Here is a 23,531-nt window from a genome sequence, read left to right as displayed (position 1 = left end):
CTGGGTCAGAGCTTGCGTGACGGACAGCACATTTTCCCGTCAAGTTTGCTTTTTATAAATAACAACTATTGCGTAAAAAGTGGCGTACGACTTCTTTTGTGCGTACGCAACGTTTATAAATGAGGCCCCAGCTCATTTGCATTTAAAAGGACACACCCAAAAACTGCTAATTTTTGCTCACACCTACAAAGTGGCAATTTTAACATGTTATAATAAATTATCTATTTCATATTTTGAGCTAGAACTTCGCATACACACTCTGAGGACACCAAAGATTTATTTTACATCTTAAAAAGTCTTATAAAAAGATCCCTTTAAGTAATTGTCAACATTTACAAAATTAGCCCGCAATATTTTGTTTTAATTTAGTTCTACAATTCTCATATTTACATACATGAGCACTGTTCATGTAAACTTTTTTATTTGAAAACAACAACAGGGGGATACAAAGAAAACAAACAAACAAACATCAAAACAACGTATCATACATCCATAAATGTTTTTTTTTAAATCAATGGTAGACAGTCTACCATTTGGTAAAGTTAACACGTATTTTGCTTTTTTGCTTGTTTATATTTTTCCCAAATAAAATAACCTTTATTGTTCTGTAAAAAAAGGTATCACATTTTATGAACAATTGAATCAGTTTTAAAAAACATTAAATCATTCAAAAATAAAATAAAAGAGAAAAACACAACAGAAAAACAGATGTAGAAATGGGTGTTGACAGAAAAATGCAAAACGGCAACAAATCTTTAAATCTAGTCTTTAGATGGATATTATCTAACTTAAAAGGCTGGCTGTAATATCCAAGAAATATGTACATCAACGGTTTTCACAATCAACCAAGATCACAGAGAATTACTTCCGAGTCACGCCCTAAACTAAACCCAGGATAGAGAGGTTGAGTAAATGTGGTCTGGACTCTGTGGATGAGGGTCATTGTGTCATTGACGCTGTAGAAGGACAGAGTTCCTGAACTGTGATCCACATATACTCCTATTTTAAATGGTTGGAAGGCAGGGAGCGCAGTGTATTCATCATTATGGCAGAATGAGAACAAGTATGAGGAGCAGTTTAAAATCCATGACTGATCGTCACCTCCAAACTTAGACTTTTTTGACTTGCTCTTCCTCATGATTGTTTTATATGACACTGATATGCCTACTTGACCGCTCCACTCAACCTCCCAGTAACAGCGTCCACTCACGCTCTCCTCACACAGCACCTGATTCCAAAACTCAAATCTGTCTGGATGATCCGAATAATCCTGGGGTTTCCTCGAGTAAGTAACCTGTGTGTCCTCCTCGTCCAGACGCAGGGATTTGTTCACAGTGTTTGGATCCAGAGTAAAATCAAAAGAATCTGAGAGAATACGACAAAACACATAACCATCAATGTGTACTCCAAAAATAAACCATTTAATGGGTAGGTTGGTTTGGTAGGCATTGTACATCTTGTCTCTGTATTAGTTATATGTTTAAATAGTAACTTACATGATAGGAACTCTTCCCAGCTCTCATGTTCCAGGATGGGAATGATTTCAATGCATCTCGCTATATTTTATAAAAAACAACAACAACAACAAATATATTTAGTGCAAGAACATTCAATCTACATGCCGGTTAAGACGTGTGAAATTATGTTTGGAGTAACTTAGTGATTAAAGCTTTACCCTTGTCGGATATTTTTTCTTGCTCTTCTTTGCAAACATCCTCCATTGTCTCTCTCAGTTGAGACACAGATTTTAATATGTTATCAAAAGCAGGTCCTGAATTGACAGTCGTGTTGAGCAAGTCTGTAGATCCATGTGGCACAGCGTAAGAGTTGATATTCTATACAAACAAATAAAAAACATGAGATTAAAATGAAAAAAAAAGAGAAAGAAATCACACAGATGAGAATCTAAGTACTATCATTGTGTTCGGTGAGATTTACATAATAGGCCTACACTAGCAGTCTCAACATTTGCTGTAAGGTGTCCAGAAGACGTTTAAACTTAACGAGTGCCACTTCCTGGAAAACCAAACAACAGACTCCTCACAACATTTGCATCTCCATCTCTACATAGCTCAATGAAAATGACTGAGAGTTCACACCTCATTATTGTTCATCAACATCTGTTCCCATCTCCCCCTCTTCATCCTAAAGCCTGGTTATTACTTGATGCAATGAAATCCCCACAACATAGGGATGCTCAATAGTTAGCATGTGATTGTTATTGCGCATCTCGTCAGTGAAGGCGGTTCAGTGATCAGTAGTAAATCGCCAACACCTGTTATTCAGATGTAGCGGCATTTACTACACAAAGCTGATGCAATGCGCATGATATCGTATGCAAATAATCGCGCATCCCTACCACGACATAAGTCCTTTTCACACAGAAATTACAGAAAATACACAGAACACACATCCAGGATTTTTCCGAGATCTTTTTGATTTTTGGTTCATTCACACTGCCAATGATTTTCCGGAATCTGTGCTTGCTTTCACACATATGGCGTAAAAATACACTTAAAGTATTTAAAGTCCTGCACTTCCTAGGTTTTTTCCACAGCGTCTGAAGTTTGCTAATTATCCGTGATTTCTCTCTCGTGAAACCACGCAGGTGCATGTTTGTTTATGAAGAGATTATAATGAGCGTGTGATGCGCTGTTCTTTTATGCTGGTGAATGATCTCTGTTTCAGCATGGATAGTGACGATCTCCCTGATCTCTGCTTCAGTCCAGTTTGCCGACATTTCTCGTCTTGAATGTTGATCTGCGTTTAAATCCCTGTGTCAAAGAGCTGAACCATAACTTCTTGTTGCAATGACACGCATGTCCTCACTACGGTACGCCCCTTACGGCATTGTTTATGCCTCTTGTTCACACAGAATGCTTTCCGTGTATGTTACGGCAATGTTACTAGGTCCACTTTCTGGGAGCGATCCCAGAACATTTACGGGATGTGTTTGTGTTCACACAGAAGCCTATTTTATGAGAATTTTCTGTGACTAAAGTGTTGTGTAAATGAGGTTTTTGACACAACAGCAGAGCAGATCTTAAAGATTTGTGTTTAGGGATTAGGGCTAATTGTTTGCAGAATAAAAGTTTTTGTTTACATTATATATATGTGTGTGTTCTATGTATAATAATTATGTATATATAAATACACATACGTGCATGTATAATTTTAAGAATTTGTTTTATATAAATATGAATTCATAATATATACATATAATATAAATTATTTATAAATTTAAAATTGTTTATACACACAAATATTTCTTAAATATATACATGCATGTGTGTGTATTTATATACATAATTATTAAACACAGTACACACATACAGTACTGTGCAAAAGTCAGGCCACCATGCCAGAATTAGATTTGTTGTTTTTGCAATGTTATAGTGATTATATATAATTGTTTCTCAGTCTATTTAATAGAATACATCCAGAAAATACAGGAAATGTGTATAAAGTATTAAAAAAATGTAAGCTGATGAGTCAAGTTTTAAGGTAAACTCCCCTTTCATTTGAGCAATAGCAGAAAACTGCAGGATCTCTTAAACCTAAATAAAATTAAATGCTAATTTCTAATTTTAAAGAAATTTGTATTTTTCATTCTGTTAAAAAATGCTCAATATGTGTTTAGTGCCAAAAGAGGTCACACTAAACACCGACAATGCCTAAAGAAAACATTTAGTCCTGATTTTTTTTCTTTTTACATATTTCCTGTATTTTCTGTTTGTATCTTAATAAAATAGATTGAAAAATAAATATGGATGGACATTAAAACTTCTAAAACAACAAGTCTGGTGGTGGTGGCCTAAGACTTTTGCACATTACTGTATATGATGATGTAAACAAAAACTATTATTCTGCAAACGATTAGTCATGATGAATCTGTGATTTTATGCTTACTATCTGGGTCTGCCCTTCCTTCTTTGATGTAAATGCCCTCTGTGGCCTGATCAATTCTAAGAATCTTTTTATGCAAATAAATATATTTAAAAAAATATAATTCAAATAATTAATGCAATTGATTAGATTAAGTATCAATGTGGAGAAAGTGTAACAAAGACATTACTAAACAATAATTAAGTTTTTCAGCAGATCTCTGCGTTACCTGGAGGAAATAGATGTGATCGTCTGTTTTTAAAAGCTGCTCCAGCTTAGCATCCCTCCCTAAACTAATAATCTCCGGTTCCAGCCACTCCAGTCGCTTCAAGAGTCCTTCAGCTTGAATCACTGCAGTCTTCTCCTGATCTCTGATCAGCTGTGTCACCTCAGATCGTCTTTTTTCAATGGATCGGATCAGTTGAGTAAAGATCCTCTCAGTGTCGTCCACTGCCGTCTGTGCAGAGCGCTGTTAGGACACACAGAGAGAGGAGCATTAGAATCAGCAGCATTGATTAAATGAGAGTCCTAACTGAGTCTGAAACAGCAGACAGCAGTTGTTCTTCTGATCAAAACTCACCTTATGAGTCTCCACAGCATCCTTCAACTCTTGACATTTGTTCTGGATTCTCTCCTGGAGATGTCTTTGCCTTTCTTCAAAGTTTCCCTGTGGGACAAAGACATTTATTATTACATTAGAGTACTTCAACATTACATTTTTTATAACTACATCACTGCTATTTTTAGTTATCATTTACACTACAGCATCAGTGCGCCCATGTCATACCTGTATCTCAGTCCTCGCCGCGGCAAGTGACACTACAGTATGGGATGCATGCCCATTCACAACACACATCTTGCAAACACAGCTATTGTGATGATAGCAGTACATCTCCAGGGGTTTGTCATGTTGATGGCAGATCGTCTTCTCAAGTCGGTCAGTGTCATCGATCATTTTGTGTCGCTTACTTGAGTGAAACTCCTCGTGTTGTTCAAAATGTTTCTGACAGTATGATTCCAGACACACCAGACAGGATTTTACAGCGTCGTGACTTTTCCCAGTACAGATGTGACATAGTGCAATTCCAGGATAAAAATACTGAGGAGGAGCTTGTGGTTCGGTCTTTAGTTTCGCCAAGACTTCAGCTAGCACGGTGTTTTTACCCAAAACAGGTCTTGGAGTGAAGGTCTTTCCGCACTCGCGGCATTCATAGACTTCGGTGTCGTCATCCTGATCCCAGCGGTTTGTAATGCAGCTCATACAAAAACTGTGTCCACAGTTAAGCGTCACTGGATCTTTTAATAGATCCCAACAGATTGAACACATCAAGTTTTCACGAGATACGTATACAAAGTTCTCCATTTTTCATTGTTTACGTGGACTTGAGTTCAAATGGTGCTTTCGCGTTTGCAAGACCAACGTGATGCTTCTGTTTCTTCTTCTTTGGTGTTTATTCTTCTTCTTCTTCTTTTGATTTATTTGGCGGGTTGCGAACAAACTCATATATGCATACCGCCACCTAGTGTGATGGAGTGTGAAGAAATCGATCTATATTCTAAATTCTGTTTTTAATTTATATCTAATAAATCTCATCATTGTTCCCTGCATTTGATCCATCAATTAATATTTTACTTACAGAGTTCAACCAAAAAATGAAAATTTTACTCATACACATTTACTCACTCTCATGTTGTTAGAAACCTGTAGGTTTCTTTGTTCTAATTAACACGAAGGAAGATATTAGGAGGAATGCTTGTAACTAAACCGTTCGTGAGCCCCATTCACTTCCATACTAAACAAAATAATACTATGGAAATGAATGGGGCTTACAATCAGTGTTCGAATTATGTAAAAGCTTATGGGGGGCCCCCTAGCTAAATGTATAATGTTGATATACTCTGCTACAATTTTTTTTACATCTAGCTCAAACTCTCCTTTCCCCCTAAATCTCTCATACAGCTTTAAGTCTATTTTGGGTTGAGCAAGTAACCAAGGTGGTATTGGAGGCGTTACAAATATCAGAGCAAATTATTTTGTGTTAAACCCAGTTTCATTAACCTACTTTATAATTTTCCATCCAAAGCCTTTACCTGGTGTATTCGTAGTTTCCCAACTTTCCTTAGATTTCATGAAAGTCAGGCCGAATACCAAAACACACTTGTAGCCAATCAGCAGTAAGGGGCGTGTCTACTAACCGACATCATTGCAACAGTATCCATAGATATGTATAAAGGCTAGATGGCTTACCGCTGAGTCCCTAATGGCATCACCTGGCGGCCATCTTAGGACAGGACGCTCGCTCACTCGTAGCATTGAGTTTAATGGTGAAGGTACTTTTAAATGACCATAACTTGCTCAATTTTCTACCGATTTTCAAACGGTTTGGTTTTTTACAAACGTTATTAACGTGGCTATAATACTGGATGCTTTGACATGTTTCATGATTTTTTTATATATTTTTAGTATAGGTATGCAGTGTCATAGTTACATCTTTGACGTTTATAATAAACCAAACCGTTTGAAAATCGGTAAAAAATTAAGCAAGTTATGGTCATTTAAAAGTACCTGCATCATTAAAACTCAATGCTAGGAGTGAGCGAGCGCCCTGTCCTAAGATGGCCGCCAAAATGCAGACGTTCCACTCAATTGGCCAGCAGGGCGGGCGAGCCATCTAGCCTTTATACATATCTATGACAGTATCTGTCTGCGTCCTGCAAGACGGAGGCGTGGGTTGTAGTAGGCGTGACTTGTAGTAGTTGGAGGCGTGTCTTGTACTTTTCTAAATCGCGGTCCACCACGCGAGATCTACCTCAAAGTCAGAAGTGAAATTATGAAAGTTTTAAGACTTATTTTAAAAATAAGCTTGTATGTTAGCAATTTGGGCATCAATGTGTTTGTAGTGAATTTGTCATTAAATAAGATTTAGAGTCTGTTTGAAAACGGGTCAGGTTAGGACAGGCTGAGGATATATGATGAAAGCCTTTTAATGGTAAATTTCGTTTTGTGCATACATTTGTGCATATTTCAAAAAACGTATGGGTGGAATGTTTTTGGCACTGTGATTCTGCTGGTTAATTAAATAAAATACAATGAATTAATTTATTAATTACTCGTATTAATAAAATGTATATATTAACACGTTCAGGGATTAATAATAATTGAAAGTGATGACAATGGCATTTTTCATCAGATGTTTATATTAACAACAAAAAGAAAACGACACTAAGCCAGGGGTTTTATTATAATTTATAATAAATTAAAGAAGTTCCTTATGAGTCTATTTTTTATGTTATCCTTTGTATATTTATAAATCAAACCGTATGAGATACATACACAGCACACAGTCAAGTACATTATAAACAGTATAAGCTTATACTGCAGGCCTACAAACTCTCTCCCGTTTTAATAATAACCCTGACCTCTGCATTACATCTGAAGCCTCCAAATTAGGCAATTTTGGGAAAAGATTATCATCTTAACTTTCGAGATGTATAGGAGAGCTCGCGTGATCCGTGAACCGCGATGTACCGTACACACTGCATATTAATTAGTTGTCACTAATATGGTTGTCACTAAGTTATTAATATGGTTGTCACTTATTAATTCGGTTGTCACTTCACCTTTTAATGCTTAATCCTGTTCTGACAACCGCATAATACAACCGAATTAACTTCCGCAAAATGCAGGGGACAACCGCATTTATAAAAACTCTGCATAGTGTGTAGGCCTACATTACAACTAAAGTGTACAAATGTGGATCATGGATATGACAGGTCTCTCTTCTGAAAAACTAAATTCCTAGAAGGGGAAAAGTCTTTTGCGTGCGGTGCAGAAATTGACAGAGAGCGTTTGCTGACTGTTGCCATATCTTGCACTAAAAAAAGCGAACAGGAAAACTCCAATAATAAACCGAAATAAATCCAAGTGCTTATATCAAAATATTGGGTCCCGGTACCTTTACACTTTAATAACACCAACAACTTGTTCGCTTCATGAGCAAAAAGCAAGCCATAAACGGTTAAGCGCCAAAACAGTACGTACAAAAAAACCCGAGGACCTGGCAACACTGCATGACAGCGCGCTGTTTTACAAAGGCGTGCAATGCACAACTCCAAGACGGTTTATTGCAAAACATAATAATGTTAAATTATTTTGGTCAACGCTTTGAGACGCGAGACGGCAGAACGTTGCTATGGTTATCTCTGTGTCAATCATCACATTTTCGGGAGTGAGTCTTGTTCCATACAGACATGTAACGAACATTTAAGGGATTCACTCCCGCATTTAAATGCGGTTGTCACTCCCGAAAGTTTGCAGTGTGTAATAGAGGATAAGAGCTTTTTTACCGTGAAAGAGGAAGATCTCGCGTGGTGCACCGTGATTTAGAAAAGTACAAGACACGCCTCCTACTACAAGTCACCCCTACTACAACTGACGCCTCCGTCTTGCAGGACGCAGACAGACCCGACTCCATCATTGCCTGGGTTGTGTATGTGTGGGGCGGTTCTATCAAAAGAAGTTCCAGATTCTATTGGGGTAGGGGAGTGTTTGTTTAGGTAATTTCAAATGTCAAAATTGGCTTTCAAAGATCATGCACCCTGTCTTTAAGAGCTATAATTGGGATCCCAGTGCTTCTATCAAAATAGAAAATTTAAAAAAGATCAACCCAGTAACATAGTTTTGGTAAACCATTCTCTGCAAACATGTGAAAAAATAAGTCATTGAAATTTGTCTCCCTTTGTGATGTCAGAAGGGGATTTTGTTAAAATAATACCACCCCTTAATCTGCATAAAAACACAATGCAGATTTTTGCTCACACCCACAAAGTGGCAATTTTAAAGCAACACCAAAGAGTTTTTTTTACCTTAAAATAACGCTTCCAAAACAGTTTCAGTCGTTCATCCACTCTAAACAGGGTAAACAGCACTTTCACATTCGCTTTGCAGCCCTCTATCGGCCAAAACCGCACTAAAGAACTTTCCAAACGTCGGGTAGTGGTCCTGTAGTCCGAGTGAATACTACAAAAACTTGCTTTACGGCAGACCTACAATCCAATCAGAGCCAGCTATGCCTCAGTATTTATGACAGTGGGTAATGGACAATTACGCTTCTAACCTGTAGGGGGAGCAAAGAGCCAAAAGTCTTTGGTGTTGCTTTAAGATGTTATAATAGATTATCGATATGCTTTTTTGAGCTCAAACTTTACATACGTACTCTGGGGACAACAAAGATTTATTTGACATCTTAAAAAAGTCTTGTAAAAATGTCCTCTTTAAGTACTCCCTTTACGGATTAATCCAATACGCCATAGCTAGTTTTTCTCTTCATATAGGCAACTGTAAAAAAGTATTTGCTGCGCTAAATGTTTTAGTTGAATCAATTAAGATTTACAAGTCAGTAGTTTCAACTGCTCCTCTAATGATTTTTAATTCATTCATAATCTAGGACTGTTTGCATGAGACCAACATATATATCATTTAATAACTGCTTGTCTGCACCCCAATCTTGTCCTGCGACACTTCATTAAATTCAGGAACTGCACTTTTGAGAATATATTTAATATGGTCTTTCCAGGTTAACTTATTTTCAAACCACATTTAAATTTAGACAAAAACTCCATATAATTTAAGATGCTTGTTCTCCTTATTTTTTTTTCTTTGTAAATATCTGATAACATGTTTTGGAGAGAATTTGAACTCACACCATTTGCTTTATCTCTGATATCTTTGAAGATATGTCGGGACAAGATGTTTTTAAATGAGTGCATCTTAAACATGCATTGTAGTCTGGGACTACCGTATGTAGGGTAAACCCTGTCCGGGTCTGGGAACTGCCCCTGTGTGCTTTTGTTTGTCCTCATGGGGCCTTTAAGGCGATTTTGCAATGTGAGCTTTGTATCCAAAAATAAAATGTCCATTAGATGTCAGTATTACATCCTGATCCTCTATCTGCAAAAAGTGCATGTGTGCAAACATGTGAAAACAGTGCAAACAACATTTACAAGAGCAAATTATATTATTTAAGATAATATAAGTTATATAAAAATATACAAATTAAATATTATGCAATATTATTTATTTGTTTTTCAGCTTTACTGTAGCAGGGCACCCACAAGTACACAACCTCATAAGTCATGAACTAGCCTGTGTAAATATTTGCTTACCATGGACGGGAACAAGTTTTTTTTAATATGTCAAATAGAAAATGGACTAAAAAAAGTGCATGGTTACAATATACAAATAACATGATATACTTTTGTCACGGCCCTGGATGTATACTCAAAGAAACATACATGAAGTGACTTAATAGTCTGACCTGTTTGTACAAAGACTCTATAATGCAGATGCTTACAAAACTTTAACCATTAACATTTACTGAAGTTAAATTAATATTGAGAAAAAGCAGAAGGTGCTCACATTATCCTATAGCTGAATGCTTAATTTTAATTTATTTTTAAGAGGGTGCGTGGGTAGATAATGGTACAGGGCAAATAATGACTTGCACATTGCCCTGACAAATATAAAAGAGGCTAACAACCTGAAGGTGGTTGACAGTCTCTATATTTTAAGAAACTTTCTGTTTTACCAGTCAGTCAGTTTGGTGTCTGGGACGGGTGATCTCATTGTTGCAGCTATGCTTTCCACTTTTATGAGTATCGTTGGCTTGGCAGGGGGTTTGTTATATGCAGGGCTGGAGAGCATGGTACCATGTATTCCTCCAGCACCTCTCTCTACAGCGCTCTTAAGCACTGATCAGGTAAAAGCATTAACATTATGCTACTCTTCGGAAGCATCAGAAATGCTAAAAAGAAAATGGGTTAAACAGAAATGTACATTACTTTGCAAAAATTTTGGAGATGAAAAAGCAGTGTAATGTTTACATGTTTCCATTTATAAACTTTACATTTTTTTACATTTAATTAAACAGCTGTGTTATTTTGCAGTATATGGGCTCCTGGTATTTTGTGGCAGCAGCTGCATGGGATGAAGATGGCATTAAGGCCTTCAATGGAACTGACAGCTCCGTTCTTAACATTCAGAAAGGCGAAAACTCCACCCTGAAAGTGTCCGAACGCTGGCGCATGTAAGTGACAAAGAAAATAACACTGCATATGAATTTTTCCAATATTTCTATGTGTGGTTCAAGCATATGAAAAGCAATTTTACTTTTAATGGCACGACAGTGGAGAGACTTGTCACAGCAATTCATGGAGCTACATGGCTCACCCTGTAACAGATCCATTCATGTTTCGAGAAGGTATGAAATAAAACATCAGCCAGAGCTGCATGAATCTGATCATCTAATATTTTTCATTATTTTACTCAATCCAAAACAATTTTACATCACTGTTGTATAAGCAGATTTTGATGCTATTGCTATGGTCTGGGATGGCAAGTGGATGAACTGCCCTTCATGTATCGTAATATTGATGGTGGATGACGACGAAGAAATCAGCGCTATGTTATTCTGTGAGTATCATGTCAATTCACTCACTTCTAGTATTGCAGTTGTAGTATTTGTTTAATACTTTAATAAAACTTTCAATCATGCATTGCAGCTCGTAATGAAAAGACATCAGATCAAGTGATAGAGGAGTTTAAGTCAAAAGCTGAATGTGTTCTTATGGAAGATTTGATAAAGGCGCCTGTGACCAAAGGTTGGTCAAACTTTGTATCTGCCTCTTATTTCTTGCAATATTTAAAGTATTAAAAAACTTAAACTTGTGATAGCATAGTGCTGTCCAGTAATATACAACTGGGTGAAATATAACATCTCTTTTTTTTTCAGAATATTGTAAATGATGACATGGGTTAAAACAAACAGGTAAGTTAAAATATAAATACTTTTTAACATATTTTCACACTGCAGATATTTGATTCATTGTATTGCTCTCAAAGGTCGCCAGCAGCCGCAGTGATCTTTCTAGTCTGAGATGTGACCTTTGCACTGCAGTGCAGTGGTTAGACATGCCTAAAGACTGCTAAATTGATATTGAACAAAGCTATATTTCAATAAAGAGCTTGTTAAAACAAAAACGTTGATTATTGTACTTAATGATCTTTATTATTATGTTATTATAGTGTCTATAAAACTGATATTGTATCGTCACTGAAACATCACTTGAAAGTAAAAAAAAACAAATCTGTGGATGGCTAGGTTGAAAAAAAATATCTTGTGAAAAGCTGCGCTGATATGTTTTATCAAATTTATAAACTTTTGGAAGAATGTTGAATATACAATTATGAAGGTTTGTTAAAGGCGACATTTTAAAATGTCAAATAAATCTTTGGTGTCCCCAGAGTGGATATTTAAAGTTCTAGCTCAAAATACTATATAGATAATTTATTATAACATGTTAAAATTGCCACTTTGTAGGTGTAAAATGTGCTGTTTTTGAGTGTGTAATTTAAAATGCAAATGAGCTGATCTCTGCTGATGAAATGGCAGTGCTGTAGTTGGATAGTGCCGATTAAGGGGCGGTATTATCCCCTTCTGACATCACAAGAGGAGCCAAATTTCAATGACCTATTTTTTCTACTTGCAGAGAATGGTTTCCCAAAACTAAGATACTGGGTTCTTCTTTGTTACATTTTTTAGGTTGATAGAAGCACTAAGGATCCGTTTATAGCACTATAGAAAAAGTCACATTTTCATGACATGTCCACTTTAAAGGTGCAGTGTGTAATTTTTAGAAGGATCTCTTGACAGAAATGCAAAATAATATACAAAACTAAATTATCAGGGGTGTATAAATACCTTTCATAATGAACTGTAATGTGTTTATTGCCTTAGAATGAGACATTTTATCTACATACACAGAGAGTTCCCTTACATGGAAGTCACCATTTTGTGCAGCCATGTTTCTACAGAAGCCGTTAACGGACAAACTTTTTAAGTTGTCTCCAACGATGACGGTGGCGGCTACCGTAGCTTCTCTATGTGTTTTAAAAGCAAGAGGTGAGCCATTGGTTGCAATTCGCAACCTCACCACTAGATGCCGATACATTTTACACACTGCACCTTTAAAGGAATAGTTAATTCAAAAATTAAAATTATGTCAATTTGTTACAGGCCTGTATCAATTTCTTTGTTCTGCTGAACACAAAAGAAGATTTGTTATCAAACAGAAAACAGGGGCACCATTGACTTCCATAGTAGGATAAACAAATACTATGGAAGTCAATTGTGCTCAAAAACTTTTTTAAAAGCCTTTTCTGATTTTCATTTTTGGGTGAACTATTCCTTTAAGCAAACTAGATTGAATAATGTTTTTGAGCAAATGGGCAATATTCACAGCAATACATTTCTGAATCAATGTTTCTAATTCAGATTGTTTCAGTATAAGAACAATAAATTGGAGTGATTTTGATTCAGTATGAATATAGAAACTGCAATATAAAATTGTAATATTTTCTGGAAAAGCAAAAACTGTGTAAACTTCATATAAAATGACTAAATTAAAAGATAGGCCTACCAAAAACTATTATATATAAAACCTTTATTGCAGTATTTTAAAAATACACTGTAAAAATATGAACCTTAAAAAAATAAGGCCTAAAATATTTAAAGGCCTTTTCATTTTATAATACTTATTGACATGGTCCATTTTGTTTGCCATGTTCAAATGTACCTGTGCAAATTATATAAATGCATTTGATTTTAAGATTACATTTTACAGTGTATACATAAAACAGATTAATTTCACATTTCACTTTTACATGCAGTGGAATAATACAGTTTAACTAATTTACTTCTTTAGTATTTACAGTAATGGTTTAGTTATCTTGTGCCACAGATTGTTGTCTACAGTAAGCAGAATTACAGTTTTACTGCACCCATACAAGCTCAAATGCAGTAAAACAATAAAAGTTTGTACATTTCTAATCAATGAATACATTCTTTCTTTTCAGCTTATGTTTTTACAATATGCTTTGTTATAAATTTACATTCAATCATAATTTCTCCCTATTTCTCAAAAAAGCAATCTGCAATACACAATAAACAAACAGATTTTCATTTCATTTTCCCAACATTTTTGTGTCTAATCTTGTGTCTAATCCTGTCTGATTTAATAAAAGTTATAATAATTTTAACACACTTTATATTAAATATTGACTAGTTTATTTTCTGATATTCAAGTCACTATTTTTCTTTATTCATGTGCACAACAAAAATATTTATATTACACATTTAAGCCACATTAACATAACACATTAAATATAAACACATACATTTCTGTTGGCTACAAGCTAAATGCACTTAAATAATTCATTTTTCCCTTTGTATTTATCTTGGCTGGGTCTCCAACATGTTTGCATTCAGACTTTAAGCACCATAAACCTCTATAATCGAACACTTCACTTTTGCTTTGCTTTAGTTTCCTCATGAATGTCTTTGTTCTCTTTAAATTTGAGCTGCCTTTCAAAAAATACACATCCACTATTCACTCTTTTTACTAAGAGTAAGTCTAAAACTTTTTAACCACAAAACATATCTTCCTGCAGACCAGTCCTCTAAGTCCCTTATGTAGTTCTCAGAATTTTTTTTTCTTAATTATTGCTAATAATAAAAAAATGTATTATTATACAGGCAACTACTCACAAAAAATCTTATAGGAGTTGCCCTGTATGAATGTAACAAAAGTACACCCATAATATACACTATAAAACATGATCTGTTTTGGCAGCAACAGGGTTAAACTATTATAACACTAATTATTGCACTTTCAGAAGCACATTTGTGCCCTATTAAATCACATAGCACTCTTGTTTGTTTATCAAAGGCACTTGACAAATATGAGGCATTTATGCAAAGCAAAACTGGCACTTTTTAAGATATAAAATTTGCTATGAATAATAAAGCATCAACTAGTTAAAAAAAAAGTCAAATATTTCTGCAACACTATTTATGTGGGCATCTGATAATCTAAGGTGCGATAAACACAGGATGCCCCAGTCATCATGGTAAAGACCCCAACCAAGCCAAACTGAGGATTTACCAACAATAATAATAACACTTCACTTCTTGTCACACTATCAGAAAAATTGTCAAAATATGTACTCCAGCTGTTACTGGGACTGTACCCTTTCATATACAGTACAGCTTTGGTACCAAATGTATACATGCATGTACCTAATGGTACATAATAGGACCTTTTAAAGGGTACTGCCCCAAACAGCTGGGGTACATATTTTAACCATTGTTTTTAACTGTGCATGCAGGGCATCGTCACTGACTTTCAAGAGAATCTAATATATTGTCTTTCATTTAGAAAGACGAATCAAATTCTTAACTTGAATGATCTACCTGCATTGATACGATTGAAACACCTTTATATAAAGTGCATGCTTTTCTTAGCATGTCAATTTTACTGTGACAGAAATCCTATCACTGGTCCTGTTTGAATCTTCTATAAATATTTATATTCAGATTTCTACAGTGAAAACACCAAACACAAAAACTGAGCTATAGCTAACGTGTGATGGTGATTCAGGATGTGCAGTCAACAGTCTCACTTCCTGAGGTCCTAAACAGACTTCACACACGGGTGTATATGGGTTCCTCTCACTCGTTTCTGGAGGTGATGTCCTGTTGGAGAGACACAGGGGTGATGTTAAAATTCTATACTGAGAAAATCATATGTTTTTTATGTGGGCACAAAAATGCAATACAGTGAAATTCATTTTGAATGCAAAATCACACCTCAGTCTTTGCTCTCCTCCAATGGACTGCTCTTCCAGGTTTGGACACACCTGCGAGAGAGAGAGCGAGAGAGAGTAAGAGAGTGATTTTATCTTTGGTAATCTAACCCTATTGGTGCTATTTACTTTTATAATACATATTTCTGTTTATTTTGCACATGATTCCAAAAAAAAAAATGTTTTTTATGTAAGCTCATCATTTGCTATGCCTATGAAACAACATTCCTTCTCGAAAAATTTCATGTTGACTTCAAACCTATAATTTGAATCACTTTGTTTACTACACTGAAAAAGTACAAAAAATATAAAGTGCATAATTTTTGCATCCACTTTTTAGTATTACATTTTACAATTTATTCAAATACATTTCAAGTAATATTACTTTAAAAAGTGGATGCAAAAATGATGCAATATATCTTTAAGTAAATCCAGCGTATTATTTTTTTACAGTGTATTTTACTTGATTCATTTACTCACATAATGATGAAAGCAGGACAAAGAAGGCCACCGCTGCAGAAACGCCTCCCAGCAGCCACCTGTAAGCATTGTGATGCCATAACGTGAGGAGAAAAGCTCAACCTATTTTAACTAGCGATGAGCCAAACAGGAAACTCTCTTTATCACACACGCACACGCACACGCACACACACACACACACACGCACACACACACACACACTTTATTTACCTGGACGAGATGGCAATGCAGATGCACAAAATAAGAATGAAGAGGAGGACTTTCAGCAGGAAAGTGTCTGAAATAAAAACAAAAATCACAAAATTTTAATTTATACATTTGGCAGCGCTTTTCTTTAAAGTGACGTACATGACCTTCTTTTATCAGTACACTTGATTTCTGTGGAATCAAACCCATGACCTTTCCATTAACAATGCAATGCTCCACAAATTGACCTACAGGAACACACTAACTCACAATCTGTACTTTGTGTTTTTTTTCATTGACAAGAATCTGAGCTGCTGTTATTTTAAGGTCAGCGATAAATCTCAGTACACTGCTTTCATGTAGGCTACATTTACACGGAAACAATCTAAAGAGAGAAAACGCAAAAGTGGCATTGCATTATCACTTTTTATTCTGCATGTATACGAGTTTGCGAATTGGCGCATCAACATTTTGATAGAGGTAATTAATGCACCTTCTCCGATCAGTAATACTAGCTGAGAATATTTCGTACAACTGCTTGAAAGAATCTTGTATATTTATCAGAGCGGCTATGGCAACCTGAAGGTCCGACGTATGGAAAAAAATCCGACATGTTGGTTGTTATTTTCCTGAACTGATGCATGCCTGTGACATAAACACGTACGCAACGAGAGCCACCGCGAGCAGACGTTTAAGGGAGGGGGGACCCGACTGTAGAGCGTTTTTAAGATTTCCACTCTGGAGGGTGGTTTCACTTTTTTGCATTTTTAAGCCCAAAAAACGCAGTCGCCTTGTACATCTGATAAAATATTTGTACGTTTTTACCCTCGAGCGTTCTCGTGTAAACAGGGCCTTAGTCTTCTCGCTCACCTGATGATGTCTTTGTGGATGAACTGTAACTGTTGTGGTGACACATGGATGGAGGAGGAACATCCAGAAGACCGCTCACTGATTGGCTACATTGTTCATGAGGGGGACATGACTCAGTCTGAGGCTCCTGCTCCTCAAGCAGAGTCTGAGGGGTCTCTTTATCTGGGGAGGGAACATGCTCTGTGGGATCTGCAAAGCAAGACATACATATTCTTTAAATTAACATTAACAAATTTTGTATAAACAAAAACTGTACATTTGTACAGGGGCTACAATTTAGTTGAAAATAAATGTCAATGAATTCAACTTTATTTTTAAAACTGTAAACGACTTAATTTTTTATCCAAAACTGAAAGCTGTCTAACCGTATGTAAAGCTGATGGGTGCATCTTGCTCGCAGGTGTGGTCTGAGTCCATCCATGATGATGACTCAAGGGGGGTGACGGGATCAGATCGTCTAAAAACGCTTGATTCCAGCCAGGACTGGCAGGACTGGCTCACATCACTCAGAAGGCTGGCCAATGATCTTCTAGCTCTGCGCCTTCGTCTAAATATCCTAAAATAAATGCCACAAAATTATTTGTATTATTATTTTACTAAACAATACTAAACATATAAAAGGTAGTACTATATTGACAAAAATATACAAATAGTAATTCATTTTTGTAAATTATTTGAACTCTTTCCACACCAGTGTTTTTAAAAAAAGTTGCCAGTAAGCGCCCACATTTTTTATGATGTTTCACAAAAAATCAATGCCTTTCAGAATTTTTTTTATCCTTTATTTATTTGTTCTGTTCTTATCACCTCTTAAATATGGGTAGGTTTCTTCAAAAATACCAAATCTTTAGCAAAAAGCTGAAATGACTGCATTTTTGTGAAGCGATCAGATTCAGAATGATGATCAAAACATACACAGAGTTTTTAGTGTTTTTGAATTAGTGGATGCTTAAGCATTTTATAATTGGGTAAGAGCACCACCTAGTGGATGATAGTGGAAAAATAAATTGACGTAAAAACTTGTCAGGGAAGCGTTTTCTCTTAATTGACAAGATAGCTTGTCAATGGCGGAGAAATAGTTAAGGTCCATAATTCTGCTAACTAGTATATTCACCAGTGTTGGGGGTAACGCATTACAAGTAACGTGCATTATGAATTTTCTGAAGTAACCAGTAAAGTAACGCATTACTTTTAAATTGCACACATTAATATTTGAATTACTTTAAAAAAAAAAGTAATGCAGGTTACTTTTTTAGTTTAATTAATTTGATTAAAAAAATTATGTACTTAATGAAACTAAACATAGTCACATTATGCACTCCATGCGTATGCCTGTGTGGGAACAGTTTGAGTCAGAAACTGAGATGGCAGGCCAAAGCTCGACATTTTTATATGAAGAACTTTTCAGTCATAAAAAACACCTGCAAGGCCTGAAAGAGATCAAGCATCAGCTAAGAAAAAGTAATGCAAAGGTAAGCAAAAGTAACGTAAGCATTACTTTTCATGAAAAGTAACCAAGTAACGCAATTAGTTACTTTTTTGGGAGTAACTTAATATTGTAATGGATTACTTTTAAAAGTAACTTTCCCCAACACTGATATTCACTGAAATAAAACTAGTAAAATAAAGTTAATAGCTGACTTTTCTGGGAACATACAAAGTAAATAAACAGGTGTTCATATTAAACTTGTCACTATTTATTGACCAATAATCATTTGAGATCATTCATACACATCACACTTCAGAAACTTCTTAGATTGGAAAATTTTGATTATGCTATAAAACTCACCGGACAAGGTTCTCTTTGTATGACACGCTGGTGTGCGAGGGTGTCAGGGTGATGTTACCCTCGTCATCTGTGCTAAAACTATCCTCTGTCAGCAAATAATAACCATTGGCCAGTAGGCGGGGACTCCGTCGACAAGCGCACAGTGAGCCTGTGAGCGGATTGGTGGAGAAACACTCATAGGAGGAGTCAGAGAAGTGGGAGAGGTCAAGACTAAAAAAGAAAGAAACGCAGACACGAATTAACAAATTTAAGAACGATCAAACTATTTGAACATATTTACGCGGCTAGGATAATAAGGAAAAAAATATGCAACCCTGCCTGTAAAAACTACATTGAAATCAGTATGTAAAAATCAAATGTTGATCCTACAGATCTCATAATTAAATTATTTAGCTTGGATTTCACAGGCAGGGTCACAAATATGATATCATTGTTGCTTAATGTCTGTACCTTTGACAAACATGTTCAGGCTCAAAGCTTTTCTTCTTAATGGGAGAACCTATAAAAAATATCAAGTCGACATTCCAGTCAAAGTCAAAATTCCTAAATGAGTGTGGTAAAGAGAGAGAGAAAGAGAGAAAATATAAGGACATACTTACTTGTAACAGCCCCTCTAAAGAACATATCTCACACTTCTACCAAACCTGTAATAAAATAACATTTTGGTTAAATGTCTAAAATCGAAATAACATGCCAATAATGCAGAATTTGCAGCTGTTAAGCATCTACGGGCACACTAAATATACCTAAAATATACAGGCATAACTAAAATACTTAAGTAGACTAAAATAGAAAAATAAAAAATAATAGTGTTTTAATTATAAAATATCCTTACAAAGATGTGTATGAATATAATATAAATGTATAGATGTATAATATAAATAGAAACATGTATGCCATTAATATAAATTGGGAAAAGCAATAGAGAGGGATGCTGGGAATGAAAAGCTGAGGGATGGGAGGGGGTATCAGAGAGCCATGAAGATACAGATGGGGATGATGCTGGCATAATGGGCGGAGACCACTGTACTTCCTGTTAACCACTTCCTGTCTAGAAATAATCTGACTGGCTGAACGTTTCCGTTGGTGTGTGTCTGTGTGTGTGCACACTGTACAGCCGCAATCAGCAAAGCCAAGAGTCCCAACGACAGAAATGGGGCAGTACAATAACGACCCGTATAAAAGACCATTTGTGCTCACAAATCTGTTCCCAAAGTGGTCACGTGACACATTTCAGTTTGTGTTTGAAGGTTGAACAGAAAGCCCCTCAAACCCCTTTGCCTTCTTTTACTTTCTCACACACAAGCACACATATTTCCTGTATTTACTCAGTTAAACATGAAATGACCACAAGACAAAGTAAAAACATGCCACCATGCCTGCCTGCGTTACAATTTTTTTTGAGCAGCATTAAAGTGATTTTGCAAAGCATCTGCAACATCAGCAAACCACTGAAAACCACACAAAACCACAAACGCGCGCACACGCACACACATAATGCAATAACAACTTCAATAGCAACCACAAAAACAACTTCCCAAATAAACTCAAATTATAATAAACACATTTACCAACAATCCCGTTTTATTTGACATTTTATTTTTCTTTAATGTTTACCCAAGTACTTAATACAATTGCCAGTGGCCAAAGAAAAAATAATTCACATTTATTTAATGTATTTAAGTTACTTCCAAGTTTACAATAAGAATACAAATACATTTTGAAGGGAGCTTAAAGCCAGAAAATCAAAATAAATACTTTTGTTTAATCTGAGCGATTACTCTAATTTTGGTAAAATTTAGGTTTTAAATATTGTAATATGTTTTCTTATTTTCCTAGATGCGGCGCTCCTGCAGTCTTTGTGCTCCGCGCAACGAGCAGCAGCACGCGCGAAATATGCACAGAGACCCGACTTTCAGTATATATGTTAAGTTTATTGTACAAATCTTAAACCCCACAGCGTATTTAAACTAATAACGTTATATGAAAAGATTATCTGAAGCGTAACATCCGGTCTCCTCGCGCAACATTCTTTACCGCTAAATCCGTTCGGTATGGAAAACCCTTTCAAAGCGCTTTAACAGCACATAACAAACAAGATGAAATTCAGAAACGAGTGAAAAACAAGACTTACCTAAATCAAGAAGAATGCAATGCCAAAGTTGATCTGTCCGCTAGTAGGCTACAGTACTTTCACAAACACTGACAGAGAGAGAGAGAGAGAGAGAGAGAGAGAGAGAGAGAGAGAGAGAGAGAGAGAGAGAGAGAGAGAGAGAGGTTCCAAACAAAACTTTCGTCGTTTGAGGATTAACTCTTGTGCATTGTTCAAATTCACTACCCTTTCGGGATGTTCGTGGATGAAAACATCCACTAAATTGAACCTTTTTCACAGTCTTTGGCATATCGATTGGGCTTTTTGATGCATTTTTAGTTTTTGTGCAGCATCAGATTTTATTTTTTTCTCCCTCATTTGTTGTTTTTGATTGCTAAACCATGACACCATATATGCATTCTTGATTGTTGGTGGTTTTTCCTTTTGCAAAGAGGTCACATTTGTAATTTTTACTGTTAATCACCATGTGGCACCATTAAAGGGCACCTATGCTAAAAACTTTATTTTGTATATTTGGTATAATATGTGTTTGCATGGTTTATGGTTAAATAAAACGTTATTTTCCACATACCGTACATTTGTGTAGCTCCAGATTTCCCTGTCTTCCTAAAACACAGATTTTGTACAAAACGCATTGATTTGTGTCTGATATATTGATTTGTGTCTGATCTGTGTCCCTGATAGGCCAGCTAATCTGTACGTTGTGATTGGCCTGAATACCTCAGACGTCAGCTGGAAATGTGACGCTCCTTACCATTTTTAAAGATTCGGTCACAATGCAATGCTAAAAGGAGTTAACTTACAGGCTGTGAGCAAAAGCGAGATGAATTATGATAATGTGGTCTTGTCTACATCACCAATCCCAGGAAGTAAACCGTTGCCTACAATTTGTGTATTTGTTGTAGTTCAAGAAAAGAGATTTATGTTGGAGATGATAACTCGCATCGTTTACTTTGGGGTTTGTACCTTTTGCATATCGTTAACATGTACTAATGGTGCATTCACACCAGCCGCAGTAGAGGCGGCAAAAACGCGCTATTCACTTGTGAGCAAGACTCAACGTGTCTCTAAGCCATTTCACCAAACCGGAAGTCCCGCTATTCACTTGTAGTTGGACGCTTGAACATTTGAGTTTACATTTGCGAGACAATCACACGGAAATTCGCATCAAGGGAGGGGCTTCTGCGACTCCGCTGAGACTCCGCTCACTTCCTGTAATCATGTCACTACTACAGCAGGGTCCTGCGCAACGGAAATCCGCCAAAGTTCAGATTTTTCAACTCGCACGTTTCCCACGGCAACGCTCAATTCGCGCGGAATGCGCCATTCGCGCCTACCGCTCGTACTGCACCGCAGGATGCCTAATCGCGTCTTTGCATTGACTTACTGCCTCTACCGCATCTGGTGTGAACCCTGCATAATACACACCAAAGGAAATGTTAAACCGTAATCGTACCATAGGTGCCCTTTAACCCCTTACATTGAGTTATATGGTTAGTATATTGAATTATATGGAGTATAACAGCATATTAGAGAGTGAGTGAGAGAGTGTGAGTGTGTGTAGGGTTAGTATTGAGGAGAGAGCACCTCCCTGGTGCACCAGTTGCTGTTGCACTGGTGAGAAAGAATCAGTCTCCTGCAGCTGGCCTTACGAAAATAAAAAACCATGGTAACTACAAAATAACCATGGTTTTGACAACTATGGTTTTCAAAAACCATAGTTAAGCCATGGTTAGTGTAGTAAAACCATAGTTTTGCTGATACTAATTAATACACCAAAAAAACCCTGGTTACTACACTTTTACCACAATAAAACCATGGTTAATTTTCGTAAGGGTGTCCCTCCAGACACAAATCCACAGACACCAACAGGCACCGGCAGCTCAAAAGTGAAAAGGTGAACATGCAAGTGGTGCACAGAACAAAAAAAGAACAGTCAGCAAAAGGAAAAACCATCAACAATCAAGAATGCATTAATATATGGCTTTGCAATCAAAAAATGTCGTTATAATGGAAGTCAATGGGGTAAAAAACAGCCACGAACAGCAAATGAGGGAGAAAAAAACTAATGCTGCACAAAAACTAAAAATGCATAAAAGCCAATTACTAATCTTTGACTTGCCCAACATGCCCAAGACTTTGAAAGAGGTAGAAAAAAATAAAGTTACTTTTTATCCTGAAAATCTGTCATTTTGTGTTTTATTCCCCAAATCAGTGGCATCAGTTATGAACTTGGCAATTAAATAGTTAAAATTATGGTATTTTTGGTAAAGATTTGATAGTTTTGATCAGTACTGAGGTTGATTAACAGATTTATGCACAAAATATTGATCTGATTCATTTTTACAGATGTTTAATTTAGTGGATGTTTTCATCTATGAACAACCCGAAAGGGTAGTACATTTGCCAATGATATATTGTTGAGTTTTTCAAAAATTTCAAAGCATTTTCTCAAAATATTTGTCAATATAAGATTTGTCACCAAAATCATTCCATTTGCTGAAACA

The 23,531-nt window shown here is 36.1% G+C and overlaps 3 protein-coding genes across 4 annotated transcripts; 1 reads left to right on the top strand and 2 right to left on the bottom strand.

The window, feature by feature from the left end:
* Window positions 1–342: 342 nt before the first annotated feature.
* On the bottom strand, window positions 343–5,349 carry LOC135748332 (tripartite motif-containing protein 16-like protein). Its single transcript, XM_065266533.2, has 6 exons — window positions 4,673–5,349; window positions 4,466–4,552; window positions 4,115–4,354; window positions 1,676–1,835; window positions 1,497–1,556; window positions 343–1,365 (listed from the first exon to the last, which is right to left on the bottom strand). The coding sequence occupies exons 1-6, from the start codon at window positions 5,246–5,248 to the stop codon at window positions 842–844; spliced, it is 1,647 nt and encodes a 548-aa protein (XP_065122605.1). The 5' UTR covers window positions 5,249–5,349; the 3' UTR covers window positions 343–841.
* Window positions 5,350–10,368: 5,019 nt separating this feature from the next.
* Window positions 10,369–14,427, top strand: apom (apolipoprotein M). Its single transcript, XM_065266589.2, has 7 exons — window positions 10,369–10,643; window positions 10,831–10,970; window positions 11,071–11,144; window positions 11,249–11,356; window positions 11,446–11,544; window positions 11,676–11,711; window positions 11,786–14,427. The coding sequence occupies exons 1-6, from the start codon at window positions 10,521–10,523 to the stop codon at window positions 11,687–11,689; spliced, it is 558 nt and encodes a 185-aa protein (XP_065122661.1). The 5' UTR covers window positions 10,369–10,520; the 3' UTR covers window positions 11,690–11,711; window positions 11,786–14,427.
* tmem71 (transmembrane protein 71) lies at window positions 13,370–21,106 on the bottom strand. Of its 2 annotated transcripts, XR_010532016.2 has the most exons (11): window positions 21,046–21,106; window positions 19,511–19,555; window positions 19,362–19,410; window positions 18,912–19,121; window positions 17,488–17,678; window positions 17,123–17,311; window positions 16,277–16,343; window positions 16,067–16,125; window positions 15,591–15,640; window positions 14,537–15,476; window positions 13,370–14,228 (listed from the first exon to the last, which is right to left on the bottom strand). XR_010532016.2 is itself a non-coding variant. In XM_065266577.2 (10 exons), exons 2-10 carry the CDS (start codon window positions 19,533–19,535, stop codon window positions 15,453–15,455), a joined length of 864 nt encoding a protein of 287 aa, XP_065122649.1. In that variant the 5' UTR covers window positions 19,536–19,555; window positions 21,046–21,106; the 3' UTR covers window positions 13,370–15,452. The 2 variants fall into 2 exon arrangements, 1 of the variants encoding a protein (XP_065122649.1); XM_065266577.2 differs by having other exon boundaries at window positions 13,370–15,476.
* Between the last annotated feature and the right edge of the window lie 2,425 nt (window positions 21,107–23,531).

Source organism: Paramisgurnus dabryanus, chromosome 6, assembly GCF_030506205.2.
Source record: "Paramisgurnus dabryanus chromosome 6, PD_genome_1.1, whole genome shotgun sequence".
Lineage (NCBI taxonomy): Eukaryota > Metazoa > Chordata > Actinopteri > Cypriniformes > Cobitidae > Paramisgurnus > Paramisgurnus dabryanus.
This window is presented reverse-complemented; position numbering and strand designations above follow the sequence as displayed.